Below are 25,858 nucleotides of genomic sequence, written 5' to 3' on the forward strand. Positions count from 1 at the left end.
TTAAAAATAAATCATGGTAAATAAAACAACTTTGAACATCAAAAAGATAAAACTCTATTGGTTATTTTATGACTGGAATTTAATGTTTTATTACTGCTTAACAATGTAAAAAATATAGACATCTTGAGACTTTATTGCTTCAAGTAGCATTAATATCGCTTTTTATCTCTTCATTTCTTCAAACTTTTAGCGTAAACATCCATCAGACGTCACAATGTAGCGCTATTGAATTGTATGTTATATTAAATATGAGATTTTCTCTTTTAAAAAGCTCAAGTTTTACGGGAGTTTGTAAATATTTTTTTAATGAGTGAGTAAAAAATACATTGTGAACAGTATTGTACCTACGTGATACTTGATTATCATAAAAACTTTTAGCAATTATTGGTGTTCAAACGAAACGAAATGCCGCCTACTATACTACCAAAATATCTCGTTACTCTAGTGACATAGATATTTAGTAATCGAGTGTTGTTTAATGGGTGAAGGAAGCGTGTTGTTTTTTAACTCTACAACAAGCCAAGAGGCCCAATTTTAGTAGTTAGTGAAAGACGATATTATAGAAACACATAGGCTCAAGAAAATTACATATATCATAATATAGTGGCTTCACCGGGATATCGAACTCAGAACCCCCGATATAAGAACCCAGTCCCTTTCATATTAGAAAACGTGTGAGTTTTTGTAATGTTATTCCTTTCCTCCCATATTCTAACTCATGAAATAAGGAGAGCCACATAATTTGCCTAAAGTGAACATTGTTGAATAATATAGAATTCACCAGAGACACGTGCGATGTCAATTAATTAAATACAATAATGTTATCCAGCCTTTAATTAACTACGTAATTACCCAAGTTTCTCTGGCTAAACTGGAATATTAATCATGAGAACTATAATTTACAGTAATTTTTATTTCAAAAAGATGTTCATTCAATTTTTAATTTAATTTTATTATATTTTATTGAGGAGAAAAAAATAATTACAGTGTCAAAAATAAAGAAAAGCTAAGTAACCAGTTTTTACATTAATATAGGTGTATCTTATTTTTTTTTGTAAAATTTAAGTCAGTTAAAAAACCTTTATACTAGCCATTAGCAGAATATAATATCTACAATCAAATCTAAGAAATATCATCGCTTGAAATACAGTAAATAAACATGTATAATTAAACTTCTATGAAATTTAGTACTCACTCCCAATAGCATGGATCTATTTTCCCTCCACAATCCACAATATCCCAGAACTGAAGCCAGAGCTCCTAAGCAACCCGCTACCAGGAGCACATATGCTGCCATCGGGTAGGTGATAGTGCTCAGCAAGGAGACATATTGATGCTTGTCTATGACTGTCCATAGTCCAACGGAGAATACTGCCAGTCCAGCGAGCTGTGAACAAAATAAGAACAAAATATATTAAATACGCCATCAAAATTGTCATAAACACGGTTGTGCAAATGATTATTATAAACATTGAATGATTTTATTGGATATGATTATAAGATACCACAATCAAATAAAACAATGTCAACGTCGATCAAACAATCAAACGTCTTTTGTTTTTTTAATGTTGGATACAATGAGTATTAGATTTTCCGAACAATGAATTTTAAAATTGGAATAACGGACATGGAAATGTTTACATCAAAAAATACCCATATAAAATATGATTTTAAATTATTTAAAAAAAAATTATGATTATTATTTCGTTTTGCTATGTTATGTTCCAAACGCAGTAAACGTAAATTAACGTCGGTAAAAAGATGTGAAGCTAAATATAGGTAAGTAGTAAGTACTGTAGGTACGTATTCTACGTCAATGTAAAGATTATATTAAAATTATTACAAGATAAAAAGAACTTTATATACGAGTACCTACAACGTTTTTAAATTTTCTGTTGAATCATATAAACTTGATTTGGCTAACTTAAACGATCAAAAAAATTTGTACTTGGTAGAAATAATACTGAAATGTCATTTTGACATGTCATTGATTTCCATAGTAACGCAAGTATATATTAATAATTTAGTTGCTAGGACCCCAAATCCCTAGCATCCAATAATGGCGTCGAAATAACTTTTCATACAAAACAGAATTAACTGAAAATGAATTCAATTCTACTTAAAGATGGCTAAAAGTATTAAAAAATGCATTGGAATCGTGTTCTGATATATTCTAAAAGTTTTTAATGTCTAGCTAGTCGGGAAGTTAGTTAAAAATCGATTGCAAGATTTGTACCGGACAAATAAGAATACGAGCTAAGAAAAATGTTGTAAATAAATAAAAATAGTCCATCGTGATACTATTAATCACACTGTATCAATTTATAGTACTATTAAATTATTGATTGCTTAGCATGCAATTTTCAATTATATGTACACAATAATCCCTAATTTCTAACCAAATTCTAGCGTATCAGGTTTCAATCAGTGAGAACACTTTAGCGTGATTAAAATCAAGTAACCCCATTCCACATATTGTGATCTTATAGTGTATTGAGTGTGGTTGATTAGGCGAATTGAATACACTGGTAGGTGTACGTGTCTATACCTACACCCCGCATGTAACCGCAGATATATTAATTAAGCGAGAACTAGGATATACTTGGCCTTGGTTTATGCTGTATATGAGAACAACGCCAAATAATACCAGAAAACCATAAACAACAGTGAATTAATCACTTTAACGGTGTTAACTATAATTAAATAAATAATTAATTAAAATCGTTATATATTCAAATAATTAATATCTTGATATATATTAATTAATATGTATAAATTACTAGCTGAAGTACCCGGCTTTGCACAGGGTCGCTTCGTGGTTATACTTATCTTAGATATTTAAAAAAGAATAAGAGGTAATTATTTTTTTTAAATTGAAATATCTGTGTAATACAATATGGCAATATGAAAATAATTCTAATAGGAGTAAAGGTCAAACAAAAGAACACTAAATTAAAATCGAATCCAAAATATGCAAACGTTATTAATGTAGTAAAAAAAATCAAAATTGGATGGAACAAACAAATAACAAACTTTGTATTTTATATAATACTAATTTTGAAACCTTATGGGCATGCACACAGCAACTGACAAAAGTTTCATCGCAATCGGATGAATGGTATAGGAACGCATACGAATAGAAGAAGAAGATGATTTTCTAATTGAGAAATCTTCGTGGGCATGCGCACGACAACTCACCAAAGTTTCATTGCAATCGGATGAATGGTATAGGAACGCATACGAATAGAAGAAAAAGAAGATGGTTGTACTAATTCAGAAACCTTCGCAGGCGTGCGCACAACACTTGATCAACATTTCATTGCAATCGGATGAATGGTATAGGAACGCATACGAATAGAAGATGACAGAATAAAAAAAGAAGACGAAAATAGTTATATCAATTCAGAAACCTTTGCGGGCGTGAGCACAACACTTGATCAAAATTTCATTGCAATCGGATGAATAGTATAGGAACGCATACGAATAGAAGATGATAGAATAAAAAAAAAGAAGAAGAAAATAGTTGTATCAATTCAGAAACCTTTGCGGGCGTGAGCACAACACTTCATCACAATTTCATTGCAATCGGATGAATGGTATAGGAACGCATACGAATAGAAGAAGAAGATGATTTTCTAATTGAGAAATCTTCGTGGGCATGCGCACGACAACTCACCAAAGTTTCATTGCAATCGGATGAATGGTATAGGAACGCATACGAATAGAAGATGACAGAATAAAAAAAGAAGACGAAAATAGTTATATCAATTCAGAAACCTTTGCGGGCGTGAGCACAACACTTGATCAAAATTTCATTGCAATCGGATGAATAGTATAGGAACTCATACGAATAGAAGATGATAGAATAAAAAAAAAGAAGAAGAAAATAGTTGTATCAATTCAGAAACCTTTGCGGGCGTGAGCACAACACTTCATCACAATTTCATTGCAATCGGATGAATGGTATAGGAACGCATACGAATAGAAGAAGAAGATGATTTTCTAATTGAGAAATCTTTGTGGGCATGCGCACGACAACTCACCAAAGTTTCATTGCAATCGGATGAATGGTATAGGAACGCATACGAATAGAAGAAAAAGAAGATGGTTGTACTAATTCAGAAACCTTCGCGGGCGTGCGCACAACACTTGATCAACATTTCATTGCAATCGGATGAATGGTATAGGAACGCATACGAATAGAAGATGACAGAATAAAAAAAGAAGACGAAAATAGTTATATCAATTCAGAAACCTTTGCGGGCGTGAGCACAACACTTGATCAAAATTTCATTGCAATCGGATGAATAGTATAGGAACGCATACGAATAGAAGATGATAGAATAAAAAAAAAGAAGAAGAAAATAGTTGTATCAATTCAGAAACCTTTGCGGGCGTGAGCACAACACTTCATCACAATTTCATTGCAATCGGATGAATGGTATAGGAACGCAAACGAATAGAAGAAGAAGATGATTTTCTAATTCAGAAATCTTCATGGGCATACGCACGACAACTCACCAAAGTTTCATTGCAATCGGATGAATGGTATAGGAACGCATACGAATAGAAGAAAAAGAAGATGGTTGTATTAATTCAGAAACCTTCGCGGGTGTTGGCACAATTACTGACGAAAGTTTTTTTGCAATCGGATGAATGGAATAGGAACCATACGAATAAAAGAAGATATAATGAAGAAGAAGAAGATGGTTGTACTAATTCAGAAACCTTCACGGATGTTGGCACAATCACCGACGAAAGTTTCATCGCAATCGGATGAATGGTATTATAAGGACCAACAACTGACGAAGGTTTCATTGCAATCGGATGAATGGTGTAGGAACCATACGAATAAAAGAAGATATAATGATGAAGAAGAAGATGGTTTTTCTAATTCCGAAACCATTGCTAGTGTGCGTACAACAACTGACGAAAGTTTTGTGGCAATCGGATGAATGGTATAGGAATCATACGAATAAAAGAAAATAGAATGATGAAGAAGAAAATAATGATTTTTCTAATCCAGAAACCTTCGCAGGTGTGCATACAACCACTTACCAAAATTTCATCGCAATCAGATGAATGGTATAGGAACGCATACGGGACAGTTAGACAGGCAGACAGACAGACAGACAGACATTCATTTTTATATATAAGATATAGCCTATACTCTTCGCGAAAGTGCAAGCAATAAGTTGAAAAAGTTTTATCGCAATCGGATGAACGGTATGGCAGCGCATAAAATACGAACAAACAAACAAATATTGATTTTTATATATTAGAAGATGATATAAATGTATACGGTTTGTATTGAAACTCGATGTGAGCGTGTTTTAAAAGTTCTTAAAAACAAAACTTATCGACAAAATATCAAAAGGGGAAAAAATAGACAATCGACTAACAAAATGTAATAATTTCATATAATTATTTATTAAGAGTATCTTTTACACACTACATTTCAAAATGTGATTTTTTAATAACACAACTACTAAGTCAACATCGGATATTATTATTTCAAAATTTTAATAAATAAACTAGGTATGTAAAACAATTATCAAATGTACATATTATTTATTAAGGTTTTATCTATTTTCGAAGAGACGACAATTAATGTAAGTAGGTCTGAATTTATATTTCGGCGAATCAAATAGTGTGTTTTGTGTACCACACCAAAACTAATCATAATAATAATTGGTCAATAAACTAATTTATACTATTTATTTTTGTATATTATAGAATAATATAACATATTATGTGAAACTGGTGGGACTGAATGATATATAAGTATTTGAAAAAATGAAAAGGAAGAATAATGTGAAATAAAGCTTTTACAGAAAAGCGTTAATAAGTTTTTGAAAATAAAATATTATTGAATGAAAAATAACTGTGCTAAGAGATTAAATATGAATTGATAATGAGTGCCCTAGTATATCTTGGTAGGAATATATTTGTCAGACCCAGAATGCGAACCTGGGACCCACGACATTGACGCTTTTAGTCACTCGGCCATCGCGGGCGTCTGGCAAACATACATATTGTTTTTCAATGTGTGTTTGGAGCAAGAGTATGGACCTAACAGGTTGAGCATGTGGCTAACATACATTTCTTGTAATAAGAAAAATCTATTAATACGAACCTTTACTCTATGGAGGCCCATATTATGAACATGTTAGGATCGCACTTGGTCAAAAAATACATTTAAATTTAACGTGAATACTGACAACACACGTAAAATATTGGGTAGATCTTGAATAGTAAATTTTCTTATAGAAACATTTTGTTTTGTGAAAGTCTATATTATAGGTAATTAATATAAACTTTTTCATTAAAAAAACTGTCACTTGTTTAATATAAATAAAATATATTTGAAAGTACGTTTATAATTTTATTTTGAATGACGTAAAAAAGTGTGTGTAAAGTGAGCCTTTAAAAAAATATTACGACGATCTGTCAAGACAGCGCAAATAAGTAAATATTCTTGAGAAATAAAAACCTAAAACCACCCCGAGCAAATATTACTTCCCTGATGTATAATTCTTATTTAAAAAATATTCACTTCCCCTTAAAAATGTAAATTAAGCGTTATTCTTTTCAATCGGTTTTTCGTCCTTCGCGTTCGCCACATAATAAAAAGTTCTGTAAAAATGTCAACGTTATTAGATTTCCATTCCTCTTACTGCTGCCAAAATTCAATAATAATAGTATACATTTGACAAAAATATTAAGTAAGTTAGGTATTATTTTATTATTATTATATAAAAATGACAGTGCACAATATTGACCAATACAATTCATTAAATTAGCCAATGCTACATATCCGTCGTGGATATATATGGGACGGAACAGTCACAGTCTACAAAACAATAACATTTTGATGATGGCAGACGACGTATTGGCCGAATACGTGCAATATAAATGGAGGTGCTTGATTTTAAGACAATGTAATGTATTGGATAGAAACTTTCTAGAAAGGGATTACAGTGAAACCCCGATTCTACGGTTTTCAAGGGACCCTAAAAAACGATAAATGCGGGATACTTATATAATTTAAAAAAAAACTAGTAAGTATTTCTCATGGATTTTTTTCGACGCCTTGAATTATTTTCAGTTTCTCAGCTAGAGTTCTAGTTTTTCTCATGGAGAAATTTTAGTTGCGACTTATAAAAATTCGTGATACGAGATGCGAGGCAAGCCTGAGCGCCGACCGACCTGTGCAAACAAAGCGACGCGATTGAAAGGTCTGTATGTATCATAAACAGTTCGACGAAAGCGAAATAAAAATATTAAACAAAAACGGTCAATCGGGATAATATTTGTAACAGGACCATAATATTTATAGGATAGATCGGGGATTAATGCGGGATTATTTAACATTGTTCTAATGGGTGTTTGGCGGGACTTTGGCGGGAAAAATGAACGATCCGTGAGGGAAAACGATTTATGCGAGAACAGTAGATCGGGGTTCCACTGTATTGGAAGCGGAACCTGGAGGAAGTCATGACTCATACTAGGACGTGGTATCCGAAGAAGAAGAACTATTACAATTGAGTCTTTAGTGCCATATTATGAAGATGATGTCCCGATTGTTTAAAAAATAAAAAAGTACAACATAAAAGTCAGTATTACTATTTTTACTACTTGTAAGTATCATGATAGATAATATTATACTGATAATCGTTATGAAACACAGATAGAATTTTCACACAAACATAATTTACAAAAATAATAGAAAATATCTATCAAAAATATTTCCAAGATTGTTATAATGTCGAGTAAGTAGATACGTATGTAGGAAATGGTTCCGCTATCGGCAGAGGTTCTTTTACCTTTTATACATATTTTGAAAGCTTTTTTATTACAACGATATTCGTGAAAGAAAGCTTTTCTATTTAATACATAAATAATACGAAAATAACAATAATATATCGGATACAAAAAATGTCCAAGAAAATTGTAAGGAAAATGCTTTCAATTTTATAGAACTATTACGTTGACATTTTTACCATAAAAAGTAAAATATTGATACCGAAAGAGCACTTTCAGTAAAGGTGTTCATAACGTAGAATTCTACGCAGGAATCCTTCAATGCATTTGCATTTTGTTTTCCCAGAGGAATTCCCAAAAAAGTGAAACACATTACGTACGTTGAGTGGAGAGGCATCGCGATAAGTTAAACGAAAAACTGACACGTGTCAAAATAAGAAAAGGTATTTTTTTTATTTATTCAAATGATTCCGGTCGACGTTGCCTATATTACGGGTTATTCCAATCAAAAAATGAATCGAAAAAACTCGGTTTGTATTTATTTCTTCGACCTCAACAAAACCAAATCAGTTCTGCTTATTTAGTTGTTTTGCCATTTACACAATTTTACAAATATTCAAAATATAACATTTAAAACAATATATTATTCTTTGTTACACAAGAATAATTATTTGCGAACATGAGAATTAGTAAGGGAAAATATAAAAATAATATGTAAATGTAGAATTTATGGGTCTAGGACGATTTGGCGCGGGGACAACTGGACGCCACGCAATTCGAAAATAAATAGACGTTAGGTAGTTATAGGTAAATATTTAATATTATATCTATATTTAAATTATTATATTATGATTTAATAGTTGGTGAGAATTTAAATATGCACACGTAAATAATGATTTAATCGTGCATATGTGTAGGTTCTAACGAAAAAAGAGTTTTTTATTTTTATATATAGCCTTAGGCATGGAAATTTTCAATTCGCATTAAAAAACATTATGTTAAGAGTAAAATGAATTAAAATTACTAAGTAGTAGATATAAACTGATTAAAATTCCTCGCCTACGTTCTGTATACGTGTCTACGACATTGCGGCATCCAATTGTCCTGGCGTCCAGTTGTCCCATTCCCGAATTTATTAAATTAAATAAAAATTCAGAATTCAGATTTTTTGTATAAAGTTAAGGAGGTATATGCCAATCAAGACAATATTACGCTGAGTTGGGACCTTTCAGATATGGCTGTATACAAATACTCGGAATAAACGAATTGACTGACATTGTAAGTAATATTGACGTCTTCAAATGGATAGGAAAGATACGAAAAGTTCAGCGTAACATTGACACTCTAGAAAGGTTATAGTGCCTATTCCACATCGGGAGAGTGGAAAAATACACAATTCCCAAGCTTATTAGAGTGTAGATCAATGGTATACGTAGCAGAGGAAGACGCCGTATTTCGTGGTTTATTATATAGTATGAGTGTAGCTCTTACGAACTTTTCCGGATAACACATATGATAATGTGAAGTCGGCACGTCACCATCAACCTGATGGTGCCGGCCTACGATACAAATTTTATAATCTGGCCAATTTGATTTTGAGTCGAACGTTTTCCGCATGATATATTATGGGTAGTTTATAACTTCACTGAACGAGGTATATATATTTTCAATTAACTAGTTTTTTATTCAACGAATAATTATTCACTAGATTTTAGAATGTAACATTCTAATTATTGAACATACATAATTTTGAAAGCCCATCGCTAATAGTAACTTAATTTGGAAAGCGCTACAGAGAGTATTACGAGCCATTAGTTAAAGTTTGTAGCAATGAAGTATGGCGCCTATAACATAGTGATCCATGTGCATGGGTGCGAAACCCGAGAGATGCAGATTCGATTCCTGCTGGGTGTCTTACTTTTTTCAAAAATATGATTGTATATATATTTGACTCAAGCTATTATAGCATCCTAATTATTTAAAATTCCGCAGGATTAATCTTTAACTTAATAATAATTAACTAACCTAGTTAACAAACCTAGTTGTTAGGTTTACGGTACAATAAATACCTAATACTATTCTCATATATCTACTAATAAGATGTTTAATTATAAAGTTAGGGAGTATGTACCTATTAAATTTGGCTTAGGCATCATGAATTTATAAATCATTGCGATACTGTTCCAGTATGAAATATTTTTAATAACAGTAGGTACGCCATGTATTTTAAATATATTGGTAAAAAGAGTACTGTTCGGTTATAAGGAATACAGCGGAAAACACATTTTGAAAATACCCAATATACTGGATTATTTGTTAATTTGGGCTAGTTTAGGTTAGGTTAGGTTGGGTTAGGTTGAGTTAGGTTAGGTTAGGTTTGGTTAGGTTAACCTAACAAATAATCCAGTATGTCGGGTATTTTCAAAATGTGTTTGCCGCTGTATTCCTCATAACCGAACTGTACCGTAAAAAGCATTATTTTTCTAAGCAGGAAATTCAATAGTTAGAATAAAAACTAAGGAGGGTCTCAGCAAACAGGGCAGTAAACCGAATTGTCCCACAAAATATTATATCACGCCCTAGGGACATATGAGAATTTTTTTTCAACCTACATAAATCATTCGCAGGACATATTGTATTAACATATGAGAGGTTTTACATTCGGTCGATAAACAAGTTGAAATTTACGACGCTGTCGTGAGAGATGTGACATTTTCTTCGGCACGTGACATTGCGATTGTTGCGACAATTTCCGGGAAGTTATCTCGATGTTTGATTCTGTCAAAATGTTTACTCAGATTATTAAAAAAGAAATGCGTCGCTCGAAATATTCAAGTTGTGTCGTATAAAGCGAACATATTCCAGGTGGAGGATGGGTTTGAGTATATAATATGAGGAACGCGGCTCGTATTGTGATGCAAGCCTCGGAAGTAATCATGGCTTCCAATCCTCACCTTCGTAACATGCTACTTTAACGCCTCTGCTTCATGTTGATAATATGATAGTCGCAGTTTATTTTGTGATTCATCTACCTTAGACGACATTATCGACGGTATCTAAAAGAAACCGCGCGCGCGCTTAACTTGCGTATGCAAAATATTGTGAAGCTTGTTATGTATTAAGTACGTAACTATTATTTTTTAGCATTATTATTCTTATTACTCGTCAGGATATCATAGCTGAGGATCGTGACCTGAATGATTTGGCCGTTGGGCAGCAGACTCATTTGCGGCTCAGTTCTATATATCTCGGCACACAATGGCATTCAGAGGTCAGTGGGAAACCTGCATGATACTCATAATTTTATCCACTTATTCATTTTGTTCGACGTCAACCTGATTCTACAGGTTACCATCCTCCTTGCGTGATACATCATCAAAAAACTAGAGAGTCAGGCAAAGAAACACTGGCTTGAAGAATATGCATGTTTCTAGTCAGTTTATCGGTCGCGTTAAATATGCCATATAATATACCATAAAGAGATTTAGAGAAATAAAACTGTGTATGGTTTGTTTAAAGGTATTTCTATTTTTAATATTTTAAAGATAAAAATAATGGGAGAATTTATTCTACCTAGTTACCTAAAAATATTTACTCTCTGATTAAGATAATTTTTTTCAAAATTTTACATAATTATATAGTTTTCGTATTGAAGTGACGATTTATATCAGTTATTTATTTATACAATGACATGAGTGACATGACTAAAGCAGAGAAATCATTACGTATGAATTTTGTAACTTTTATCTAACATATTGTATCTATCTTTATTATTAAAACAGTATCTAACCAGAAAGACTATTGAAACACATTATAATATTAATAAAAATGTTAACTGTATATAGATTGAGTGTGTGTGTATTAAAGATTTAGCATGGAATAATTTTATTTATACAGAAGCAGTTTACTTATATGTAAACATACTTGATTTTATGTTATATATATTAATACTTTAGTAACATTTAGCTAGTATTTAGTAGTAGATACTAGTTGCCATTGTAAAAATAAGGTAGTATTGATTATTTTGAACATAACGTAGAGGGATAATAAACTCGTAGGTACTTTTATATAAAGTAAATCGTGGGCGGAAAAACGAATTGTCTGAAGACGACAACTAAGCAAGCGTAGTTCCGGTTCCGGCAGTGGACCAATTGTCACTTTTCCGTTTCCGGTACGCTTTCTCAGAACACCAAGAAGATATTACTTTAATTAGTCTTTAGATAAGTTAGTAGATACTCATTTTTAATACCAACTCCGAACGTATTTCAAGGAAATGTTCAACAAACTCATGAAGACATTTTTAACGTAATAAATCACCCATGCTATATAATTAAAAATTGAATAGATTTTTATTATTCGATATGTATTATTTTTATTTACATAATATTATGACACAATAGCCTTGATTATACGGATTTAAAATATCAACATATCAAGATTTAAAAAAATGTTATAAAAATTAAAAGGTTTATTCCGGAAGTTAAGAAGATGTTTAATTTTTAATCAATTTTCCGGACTATCTATCAACCTAAATTATTTCTGATAATCGTAGATCTACTGTAATTGAATTTTTATCTAATATATAGGTACATATAGCGAATCATGGTACCTTACGAAAGCTCAAATAAACCGTATACTGCGCTTTGAAAGCAGATGTTTGCGACGGATACTGGGTATGCGGTGGGTGGTGTGACTTTAGGAGTAACGAGTAGATAAGTGAACGCACCAAGCAGCCTCTCTTCTGAGAGTGAAGAGACGACGTTGAAATATTATTTTACTTGCCTGGTATTCAAGCCAACTGGATTCCGGCGTCCTAAGAGGCCGCTACATACTATCTATAGACTGAATACGGTGGAGCTACGTGATGCTGGTCAGCTGGTGTAACCTTGAACGATGCATGAAGACTGGCGAGCGACAGAGACTCTTGGAGGTGCCTCGCGGTGTCCATATCCTCCAACTAAGGGGCGGATATGGCCGAAGAAGAAGAAGATATCCCTATATAAATAACAAATTTTACATTTTTCAATCGTTGTCAAGATGTCAAGACTAATTGTAATTTATTTATTAGAAATATAACAAATTTACCTTCTTTGGATTCCATTATGGAAATTTAAGCCGTTTACGCATTTTATGAAATTTACATATAATACGCGATGTGCCATGTATGTAAACGCATATATGGAAAAATTGAATCAGTGATCAAAATACATATGAGATTCAATGATTCGGAAAATTGCGTAACATGTGTGAAATAAAAGAGAAAAATTCATAAAAAAACATTGAGTATGAGATGAAAGGAAATCATTGACCGCTCGTGTCCATACGATTATTCACCCCAATAAAAAACGCCAAAGAGAATACAAACTAGAATATAATTTATTTATAACATATTTCTTTGGTAGAAAACAAATGTTTAATGTAGGTATTTTTATTAGTTCATTCACAGTAAGAGAAACACATGAATAAGTAAGTACTGTTATGTTAAATTTGTATTTTTTTATTTTATTTCATCATTTATTTCATCGCCAAAACGTTAGATGTCAATCATTATGTACAATCTATTATCAAAAGCCTCTTAAGTAAATATGCATTTATAAAATACAGTATTGGAACTTTATTTTAAGTATCCACCATGGCTACATAATATATATCTTTTAGTAAGTAATTATAAATTATAGTAATATCCTGTTTTCCTCACAATCTTATTTCATACCAAAATAATTAAAAACTTAATAATCGCTACTATTATATGCATGTTATTTTTCAATATGTGTTTCGAGCCGGAGCATGGACCCAATGGGTCGAACAAGTCACTCACACCCATGTCTCGTAAGCAAGGCCTATTAGAAACCTCTTAGTAGAGTGAACAAGAACAACATGGGATTGAATCGGAACACAATATGAATCGTATGACAGATAATCATATCGACACTCCGACACTCGTGGATAATTAGATCGATCATATTAAAAATAAAATGACGGAAGAACCGAAAAGATTGGAGTGGGATGTACGCGTATTCGGAAATTTGTATGTATGCAGTTGGCCGTATCACAATTCAGCGTGAGCTGTTGTATTGGAAATAGATTACCATGTAGTATTGAGATTAAATGCATATCTAAATAAATCACTTACAAATACGTAGTAAAATCACCAGAATACAAGGTAAAGGCAGAATAAAATATTATACAGTTTGTATTGAATCTATTGCAAAAGATTGAGGAGGCCAACATTCAGCAGCAGATGGCAGAGGTTGCTAGTGATACACTATTCAATGCCCACTATTGGATGGGTTGTATTCCGTGTCTGATAAATTCACATTTTTTTTCAATATGTGTTTGTGTCCGAAGCATATATCGAAAGTTGGGTCTAAATTTGTTTCTGAGTCTACTGTTACCTGATAGGCCCGTCACCTGAAAATCGAGTTGCAGTAACAAAGTGGACTAGGTTTTAATAGGTCAATAACAATTTTTCGTCTGTTATGAAAACTCTATGGAAAGAGGCCAATATCATCATTGGGTTTTTACAATAAACAGAATACAATTTTAAATATCAACATCAATATACTCATTTATGAATAATTACTTTCACTTTCATCATTCAAATGTAAAGTGTTAACAAACTTTGATGTTAACGTGACATTTATAGTATTGAAAGTATCACGCAACAATAAAGCCGCTAAAAGGAAAATTGTTTTCCATTTCCCCTTTTCGAGCGCGGGGAATATCAACATTTTCAATGAATTATTACGCGAAAGTCGAGACCACAAGACACCGTCAAAAAAGATCGGAGACACGGGAAAAGTCTACCGAAAGCATATTTTAGATGCGGCCATAAATTTTTCCAAGACTTGAGAGGATTAACCCTGGCTATATAAATATCTATTGGACGGGAAGAATGTATATATCGAGGAATTTTTTTGTTACAAACAAATTCAGACATAGCGTCTACATACAAATCAAATTTAGTCTCACATATTTTTCCAATGTATTTTCTACACGATAAATAGAATAGTTACCTAGTTCAAAGAAGATTTATATACGTAAGAGTGTCAAAACACTTTAGTTACCTAATATATTTACATTATTGGCGAGATAATTTTTTGTCTGTTATTAAAGTGGTTCTTGAATTATGTATTATTTACATAGAACACACATTAATCAATAACATTTTAAATATATATGACTAGTAAGTTTTGGACAGGCCTCTAGATATAAAAATAACTAACATAATAAAGGTATTTTTATTTTTTGAATTTTAAGAAAACTAGTGCAAAAGACGTGGAGAATTAAAAAAATACATCAAACAAAATTTTGTAAATATTATGTAATAAGCAAGCACACAATTTTTTTACTGTCGATTCCATACCCTGTCATTTAAGAATATTTTCTGTTGATTCAAGAAGCACATGAATATAAAATATGATTGAAATTTTGAAAGTATCTGGATATAGAAGTAAAATATATTTTTTTTATATTTCATTTTCGATTCACCTTGGAACCATTTTTCAAGGCGTTCGGGATTAATTTGATGGTAGTTATAAAATGTATCTATCACTTTATCAAGTCTTATATATCATCGACATAGTTTTATTTCATCGAGTATTAGTACCAAAATTTAACGTTTGAATTTACATAAGTTTAATTATTGGCAATACTATGAGGGATGCTGGGTATAAAAAGAGATATATCTCTGAAAAAGGAGCAGATGATAAAGTTTTCATGTCATAATTACTTAGAACGTGTGGGAATCTTTAATGAGAAACGTTTCCCGAAATACGTGCCATATTAAATATTTTTATAAGTGGTTAATACCAATTATTAACAGATTTTTTATAAAACCAATGATTTACTTAACTATTTTTTGAAAAAAAGAGAAGGGAAAATGCTTCGCATTTAGATAAAATCGGTCTAGTCTAGACGGTTAATACAAAATGTATACGTTAGAAGTATAAATATATTATTTCTTGCTACTATGGTTTTAACGAAATGTTGGCCTTCTAAAGTATTATGGCATACAGGTGTATACTATATGATATTACTAACATTAACACAACTACTTAGATTAATAAAGTTGCCAAGAAATTGTTTATCGTCGTTTTGTTTAAAATTTGACGCGTCAGACGGTTTGAGCTTTGAATAGATTTAGAATATCCATTGTCTAAGTTTAGGGATCACAACTAAAAGTTAAATTTTGATAAGTATTATGCTCAACATTGAATTTAGCAAAGTTTAGAAATGTCTATGAAAAGCAAAAGTTGAAGCGAAATCCGTTTCATAAATAACAATGCGACGCGATCCGCTATTATTTTCTATTGTCGAGAAAATGGCAAGCGAATGAGAGAAGAAAAGGGTATAGTTTTTGCTTATATGTCCTGTAATAAGTGCGACGAAGATCAGAGACGGCATTAGACTAGTACTTGATTATATATTTTTTAAGTTTTTTATATGCGTAGAGTGAATTCCACTGATGAGTAACACAAAAAAGCGTTACGATAAACGAATGACTCTCGAACGTCGACGGGAAATGCCGACAACGCACGACTGCAAAATAATACTGCCGGAAAGTTTTGACGAGATAATATTATATGCGTTACTGCCTCGTATTAATTGTCACGCTCATACGCCAGTAACGCTACATTTCGATATACAATTTAATATTTAGTCTCGGCGACTAAATTATGATGAAAATATCCATACAATTATGAAAAGAGTATCGAAAAAGAATACAGTTCCGATGAATAAAAAAACTCCTATAAGTGGATGACAGCGTGTCCGAGAATGGAGAGCTAAAGTTCCATTACTGTCGCGTTTGTTTGAATATGGTTATAATTCTTATATAAATATTATAAAAAAAAATAAAGAAACAACAAAATATAATATTTTAACATAGTAAAATAAATAGGTATTGAACAAAGTTTAAACAAACGTCGGGTTATTATGATTTTTTTTTACCATTTCCCAAAGCAACACAGAATAAGGGTATTGATTATAATAAAAACTTAACTATGAAATGAATCAATAGTTTAATAATAATTTTATTGTAAAAAAAAATAACTAAACTATGAAATAGATGACTCCAAGTTTCTTTAAGTTTTCTTCTTCGTTTACGTACATGGTTGTAGTAACAGACACATTTTCTAGTTAGTAGCAACTACAGTTAAAAGTTTATGATTATATTTTTGCAAAAAAAAATGATAAGCAGATTAAATTAAATTATGATGTATCACTTAAAAGAAAACATAATCTAAAACATTTATTTTAAATATGATTAGAACCAGTTTAATAGTTAACATTATTTATAGGTAAGTAGGTAAGTATTTATGTAAATAGTTTTTTATAGACAAATCATGAAAATGTGCCTCATTTGATATTTGTACAATTTTTGGTAAGCAGTATTGTAAAAATATTTACAAGATAAAAATAACTTTTTATATACAACGTTTTTCAATTTTCTGTTGAATCATATAAACTTGACTTGACTAGCTTAAACGATCAAAAAAATTTGTACTTGATATAAATAATACTGAAATGTCATTTTGACATGTCATATTGATTTCCATAGTAACGCACGTATATATTAATAATTTAGTTGCTACGACCCCAGACCCCTAGCAACCAATAATGATGTCGAAATAACTTTTCATACAAAACAGAATTAACTGAAAATAAATTCAATTCTACTTAAAGATGGCTAAAAGTATTAAAAGAATGCATTGGCATCGTGTTCTGATGTATTCTAAAAGTTTCAAATATCTAGCTAGTCTGGAAGTTAGCTAAAAGTCAATTGTAAGATTTGTACTGGACAAACAACCACCGAACAAACAAGAATACGAGCTAATAAAAACATTGTAAAATATAGAAAAGAGATAACTTATCAACCATGACTCCATTTTGATAAAATTATTATAATAATGCAATGCATATTATAAATATAGATAAGAAAATTCGTACCAAAGATAGGCAAAAGTGAAAGTTACCCGAATTTAAATTTTATTTTACATGTTTTTCGATAGGTAACGTATGTATGAACCGATATGTAATAATAAAAATGTATGAATTCGGGTAGTATCAGATTTATAGTTCGGCTCTTTCCAGGAAAACACTGTGTCAAAAGAACAGGGGTGGGAAAACGTAATTTGGATAAAGCAAGAATATAGAGTCGGTTTTATTCCGAAGGGTCAAAAAAAGCTAACTCATCCCGAGTCGTTACCTTTCACGACCTTATTCGGCAAAAAAGGTTTCGGCTCACTTGGCATTCTCAGGAAGCAGTCGCATCGACTCCAATTTGTCTGTTATACGTCTACCTATTTAGATTTGCAAATCAAATCTTCACATCTGAATCGCCGGTCTAACCGTTTCCGCACATAACTGAATATAAAAAGAGTCCCCACGAATAATCGCAATAAGTAGGGATACGTTTATATTTTCGTTATGTATCGTAGAATTGATACTGTCGATGGTTGAGTAGATAAAACCATCGATAAGCAATAATATTTTTGAAAAGTATTAAATATATATTATCATTTCCACTTCAAGACTATCTAAGTTATTTAATTTCATGATTAAATAATGAAGCTTAAACACTGTGCCCAAATTGGCATGGTTGCGAGTTGAAGTCACATTGGTGTAAATATATATATTTTTTTAATGATATAATATAATACTTTATGTTTCTTTAGTGTTACGAAAAATTATGTATATTTCAATTATGTTATTGACTATTTTTAGAGTTATATTTTATACATTTTATGAAGCTTGATTGTTAACTCACTGAGCGAATGCACTAAATATGAAAAAAATAATTACATGAATGATGCAAACTGTCCATTATTTGTGAAAAATATATTCTTTAAAAATATAATGACTTCAATAATTTCATAATAAATAACAGATAATGTTCGAGTACATTATCATTATTTTGCTGATTTAGAGTTCATTTATAATCAGTTTTCACGGAAAAGACGGCAATAAATATTAATTACATATTTGTTGTGACCTATAATTGATAAATTTCGTTGTAACTCTCAATTATATATAATAAGCGTCATTATTTGTACAAACTAAGCCCGAATAATCTATAAATAATATTTATTTCAAATGTCATAATTAATACTATATCAAATAATATCGTTATATAATCGTTTTAATTATAAACACATTAATAATACATATATATATATACATATATGTGTTATAGCCTATATCGTAGGCCAGGGGTTCTTAACCTGAACCAAAACGTACTTTTTTACGTTTAATATAATAACAATTATCTGATTAAGGGCTTGTTTACACGAGCTTAGTACTAATTACTAGTATTCACTACTCGCACTAATACCGACACGTGTAAACAGACCAAAATACTAATGCTTATTACTAGTTCAGCCTGTTTATACGTGGTGGTATTAGTGAGAGTAGTGAGTACTTATGATAAGCACTTAACATAGCGTACTTAATTTTTAGTACCCGAATTTATTATGCCGTTATAAATTTTAAACGTCATGTTTTCTTAGATTGAAAAAAACCATAACTACAAAATGACATATTCACTAAAATATACTGAATGCAAAATTGTTAACAATTGTTATTTATCGAGTGATATAAATATGTTATTATATTCAAAAAGTACTAAAGGAATCCCTGACCTCCTAAAAGCCACTGCCTTCACAATATAATGAAATATTAAGAACTGCGAAATAGATGTAATAGGCCTTCATCCGGAGGTATATTGACACTGGTCAACGATGATCATCAACTTATTAATATATATAATATACACATATACGTCATTTATTTTGTTCGCTCCTACGCTATCAGTTGTAAAACCATTGGATTCTGGCACTTGATCAAACAGACATTGAAATTTTATTTTTCGGTTTATTGTGTTTTTTTAATTTTTTTTTATTATTTTATATATTATCTTCTTCTCTATTGTGAGGGTAATATTTGTTATAATGTAAATCTCATGTTGTGCACGTCTTGTATTTTGATTTTTTGTGTCCACAATGTTTTTTTTTTTTAAATAAATAAATAAAATACCACATATTATATTTTTTCCCAGCCGCTCACGGCTTCAGAGACGGCCGTTTTACTAATACGGCAACTGTGGATGCGTATTATGTCCTGTCCTAGATAAATATAATATCGTTTTTAAGTGCTATGCTACACCAAATACTCATATAATATATTCAATTACATCATTCTAATATACCTATTATCATATTCTAATATATTGTGAGAAGACCCATCCGTCCTTGATAAATGAATGATATGAATGAAGACATATCTACCAGGTACCTATGATATAGCAAGGGAGACGCATGACGCTTTAAATAGCGCGACATTGTGTTTTACTTTTACCCCAATTTTGGAGCGTGACAGGAAGTATGGAAGCGATGTGCTCATAAATAAAATAAATAACATATTATAATATTATTATAAAAATAGATTCGGCATAAATGATTATATTTTTTACGTTGTGTATTTATTATACGTGACGGCAAAAATATATTATTTAGGTTTTTATAGGGGCTTTGCTTTATTTAAATGAGTACCTAATACTGTTATTCTATGCTTCACTGATTTCCCTTATATGAGAAATATCGTTGGGATTTTCATTCAATTTTCCTTCCTTGATTTTATGTTCGGTCTGTTAAAATTTATCATCGAATTCTCTAGCGTCTCGCATTTACGACTACGGAATGATGCCGTAGTAAACCAATAATAACTGCATACCACCCATTTACATAATCTGAAGCGAAAATTTATTTATCTATGGCAGTGATTCTCATCTAAGATCCGCGAGCTCGTGCGAGGATCAGCTAAAACGCGCAACACAAACTTTTCAAGAGACTCACTTGGTAATTCGTGATACTTTATAAATTTAGTTTATCACTGCATATAATGATTGCTTTACGATACCAATTGAAACATGAAATAAATTAAAGCAATATAATATGTGGTGGCTGATTGGCAAATTCATTTTGTAAATCTACACAATGCTTTTATGAATGTAAGCCAGACGGAGAGTAAAAACGTCTGTAATTTTTACCCCTGTTGAATCGACCTTAATAGTAATATGACGTTTATACTATAGTCAGGTAGGGGTTCTGCCAAATTTTACAACATGTTTTAAGCATTCATTTCGCCAAAAAGGGTTGGTATGACATGTAATATTTTTAAAGAATGTCGTATATTAATCAGCCGAGCGGCTTAAGCGTCGGCTTATAATGTCGTGGGTAACAGTTCGAATCCTGGATCTGGCAAATACACATATTGTTTTTTAATTTGTGTTTGGAGTGAGAGGATGGACCTCTGTTTATACAACCTTCACTTTGCGGAGACCCACATGGGTCTTCTAGGGATCGAACATGGTAAAGTAGTAGTAGCATATTAAATAATATATTGATTTGGATATCGCATCAAACGTATCATTGAAGTACCTAGGAGAAGACATTTTGTAGCAAATATGGGCGAAAGAATAAAAATTGAGGAATTAAATGTTCAGTAATGAGAGTTGTCGCCTAGTGTGCACTGTTAATTTTCAACAGAATTACACAATGTATGAGATATGAAGCTAAAATTTGCGACATTAATCTCGTTAATAACAAAATGGTACAGTTCGGTTATGAGGAATACAGCGGAAAACACATTTTGAAAATACCCGATATACTGGATTATTTGTTAGTTTCGGTTAGTTTAGGTTAGGTTAGGTTAAGTTAGGTTAGGTTAGGTTAAACTAACAAATAATCGAGTATATCGGCTATTTTCAAAATGTATTTGCCGCAGTATTCCTCATAACCGAACTGTACCCAATAATGAATTGATTTCGGTCAATAGGAGAGTCAAGGGTTGCACCCTTGTCAAATTTAAGCTCCATATCTCAGACGCCCACCACAATATTATGTAAAAACTTAACTGGACTATTTCATCTACAGCAAAGTGTCACTTGACTCGTGTTTTTGAATTCTACAAAATAAATATTTTTTTACAAAACGAACGTTTTTGTTAATTGTAATTGATTGACTACGGAAAGTGACATCTAGTGTAGCTAGGTAGATCATTACATATTTAGGGGCGGCACATTTAAAAGGGCGCTGCACATTAAGGAAGAAATACGAATAATGAATAGATTCCGTAGACATAATATTTTTTTAACGTTTGTGGATGTGTAAGTATATAAGAATTTTCATTATAAATGCATCATTCTGTCTACGATAGATAACCATGTTAATATAATAAAATGCAGACGATAATGATATTATATAAAAAGGGCGGTAATTTGAGTCTGCTTATGGGCGGCACCTTACTAAAGTATGTCTCTACTTACTAAAGTAGGTAAGTACACTTTTCTTTTGTAATTTACCCTTCCGGATCTTAATATATGTCATCGTCTCAGGTAGGGTTCCCCGAGATTTGACATATTCACGCTTCAATCGTTCCGCAAACCAGAAAAGGTTGAAAATCACTAATCTAAGGGATACCTACCTACACGAACATTTAAAGAGCCACGTGTTCTCATAACAGGCGTTTAGGAAATGAACGTTTCCGTCTAATATACACAAATAACTCGAGGATCTGAGTTCAATATGTAACGCTTAGAAATATTTATTTACAGTATTGTAATGCTTTCGTTAATCATTTATTTATGTATACAATAAAATAACTGAGTGTGTATTCGCCCTAGATTAAGTTTTCATCATCAATATCATACACGTGTCTAACTATTTTAGGATTTTCAAATCTTATAATAATATATATATTATAGTAAGTTACCTTTTTTAATTAATTACATTAAATGTAATGTTCTTAGATAGAAAACACTATAAAACAACAAAGCTTGTAAACGTTACAAGAAACATAAACACTAAATCTCAAAGTACATACTGTCACACACCTGGTGTGACAGTCTCGTATTGTTACTTTGTTTACTAAACTAAGTGTCAACGCTCCTTCTAATTTTTAAATGATGTATACTGATCATAAACTCACATGAGGAATAAATTTTGTATAAAAAAAAATTATGTGAGCAAATATTGTATTTTTTTTTATTATACCGCTAAGCTATTTACGCAAACAAAAAAAATAATATCGGATACCTACTACTTTTTGAAAACAATCAGCTGAACAAAATTGTGCGGATATTTTTTTACAAATATGTGAGGGAACGTTGCTTGTATTAGGTACTGTTTACATTTTAAAGTTTTGAAATTATAGAAGGTTGGTAAAGAACAGTAATTTATATAGTAAGCAATTAGAATTATTAATGATTTATAATTGATACCAAAACACTGTATTGAAAGTAAAATGTGATTAATTTTGAGATGGATGAATGTAAGATTTAACATATAAATTTAACATTTTCAATAGTCTACGAAGTTATATAAATCAAATAAATTTTAGAAGGCTTATTTGGGTATTCTAGACCTAATAATTAATAATAATATTACCGGTTGCATTTTGTTAGAAATACAATACGTGTAAGTAATTCATAACATAAATCTGTTATACCACAAAATTAGTTTAGTATTAAAGATGAGATGGATAAGGAAAGTTACTGGGTACGCTTAGCGTAGGTGTAAACACGTCGTTAAACTATGTTCCTTTCAGAACAAACAACCTTCACATCGTAAAATTAAGCTTCTATCTAATTATGAAATTACTGAATACCGTTTTGGGAAACAAGTTTAATCACTTAATAACATCTTATGGACATGACGTGTTTATAATATGCAGAAGATATTACAACCATGCTATTTATTATGACAAGAGTATTGTAACTGGTTATTCAAAAAAATTAACTATTATTTAAGATTTATGGCGATTGATTAAGTCATAAACAGAATTGGCAGATGAATAATGAAAGACAATAGTGTGTAGCTGTAAGTAATTGTTTCTGTTTGCCAAAAATTCTGTATGCCTACTTAATTCTATAGATTGACATGTATACTATTATATGGCCTATATCACTGTTAGAACTAATACTGTAATAAATGTGTATAATATATTAAAAGACGTGATGATAATATTACGGTATTTGTATAGTATTATCAAGGATTGCAATACCGGTATTTCAAAACCGGTATTCAATTATTTATCGATACCGAAATACCGGTTTCAAAAATCCGAAATACATGTATTTTCGGTATTAAGAAAGCATAGTCACGTTTATGTTTTCAAAAATGAATTAATGTCATTTTTTCATTATTTACTAGGTACTAAATTGTATAAATTATATGATGCAAAAACGCAAATATATTGACTGAAACAAACAAAAGTTACATAATAACCCTCAAATATATTTATAGAAGTGTCACGATGAATTAACATATTTCGAAAAAGAAGATATTTGTGGCAAATATCTCCAATTATTCTACAACTATTGAACCAACGTTGATAGTACATCCAACAATAATGTTGTATTTCAGCGAGATTTTCCTATACCCGGACTAGTATTTTGTAAAAATTAACAGTTCTAAGATATTATCATCTATACATATTTATAAAGGTCAACATAATAAATGTTGAAGATCGCAAAAAAAAATTGTATTTCAAATAGATTTTAATAGTTATATTTATTGATAGATAATTATTTTTTTCTATAATAAGTTTTGACGAATACCGGTATTAATACCGGTATCGATATATTTATTCGGTATTGCAGTCCCTATTATCAACACAATAAAATACCAGTAAGGGTTGTAAAAGAACGAATTTAAAACATAATTTAAAATTAACTCTTTGTTAATTATTCTTTTTGTGTAAACCTTTCATAGAATTACAATAGATGCCGGTATACACAACTGAAAAATGAAATAAAATAATATACGCTATTGTCTTCTCTTATCAACATATATAATATTATATATTATAAGGAAGACGTTCTATAATAGCTGTTGCCTAAATATTATTTCTGGGGGCTACCTCTACACTTACAATCACACTCTTTAGCTCCCGCCTGTATTTTATAATAGGTCAAGATACGATTCTTAATTATATCTGTCAAAATGCTCTTTTCTTAATTGTCAAAATATTTAACCAAACGACTCTTAAACTCGGAAGTTTTTGTCATTAATTGAATAAACCATTCCTACCGTGGCTCTCTGCCAAGTGGAGTAAGAAAACCGGAAGAAGAAGAAAGTTTCAGTAGTTATTAGTTTTATTGACTGAAAATAAATGAAAATGCAAAATTTAAATTTACATCTGGTTTTGTATTCGCGAATCGTATCACGGCCAATTCACAATCGTAGTTTGAACTGTCGTGTGATTTAAATCCTGAATTTGATGTTATTAATATTAATATATACTATCATAATCTCATCTACTCTCGATACATTGCTGAATAAAGCCCTTCCTTTATTGTCTCCATCCTTATCAGTCATAAGTCTTTTATTACCTCATTCATTCCCTATCTGATTGATTCAATAGGCTCTAGGTCACTCTTTAAGTTATTAATATATAGGATAATGATATTTATCCAGAAGCGATCGATTCTTAGAGCGATATGGTCTGCCTATCTCCATTCTGAGGCCATGACGCATGTTTGTTTTGGCATTTGTCACATATGCCCGTTCGTCCGAACATGCATCTCTTCAAACATAATATCGAGTTACTTTTAGTTTTTAACTGATTTTGAATTAAAGGTCCATGTTTCACACCGATATGTTTTAGGGATAGTTCAAAGTCTTTATACTTTGTATTATGTCCAACACACTTGTTTGCCACCTTATCCATGGATTTATTTTTCAATCTCTGTGTAATATGTCCAGCATAGATTTATCCATACCATATTGTAACATAGATATACATACGTTGACTTCATTTAAAATTCTCGTATTTAGAATAATACGTTGAGCATAACGCGTAAAGATCACAAAAGAAACCAATGAAATACATGATATAATAAAGGTCAATATACAGATAAAATGGCAATAGGCAGTATATGTCGCTCAGCGAGTGGCGAGTCGCCAATATGAGATTTTATACAACTTGTCACAATTACCAGTTTCTAGTAAAAAGCTACTTTATTCTTATTTCTAACTCTTATATGCCTATTATATATTATATATATACTTATATAGAATTTCGTCAATATTTC

At 31.1% G+C, this 25,858-nt stretch overlaps 1 protein-coding gene across 1 annotated transcript in view; it reads right to left on the minus strand.

The window, feature by feature from the left end:
* LOC147064094 (CD151 antigen-like) overlaps nucleotides 1-25,858 on the minus strand; it is a 480,478-nt gene that overhangs the window by 70,971 nt on the left and 383,649 nt on the right. The window contains exon 5 of the mRNA XM_085958707.1: nucleotides 1,196-1,387. Within this exon, the coding sequence (XP_085814833.1) occupies nucleotides 1,196-1,387 (192 nt within the window). The remainder of the gene's footprint in view (nucleotides 1-1,195; nucleotides 1,388-25,858) is intronic.

The sequence above is a fragment of the Rhyacophila brunnea genome, unplaced genomic scaffold (genome assembly GCF_057557595.1).
Source record: "Rhyacophila brunnea isolate RB1 unplaced genomic scaffold, BYU_Rbru_1.0 scaffold_8, whole genome shotgun sequence".
NCBI classification, from domain to species: Eukaryota; Metazoa; Arthropoda; class Insecta; order Trichoptera; family Rhyacophilidae; genus Rhyacophila; species Rhyacophila brunnea.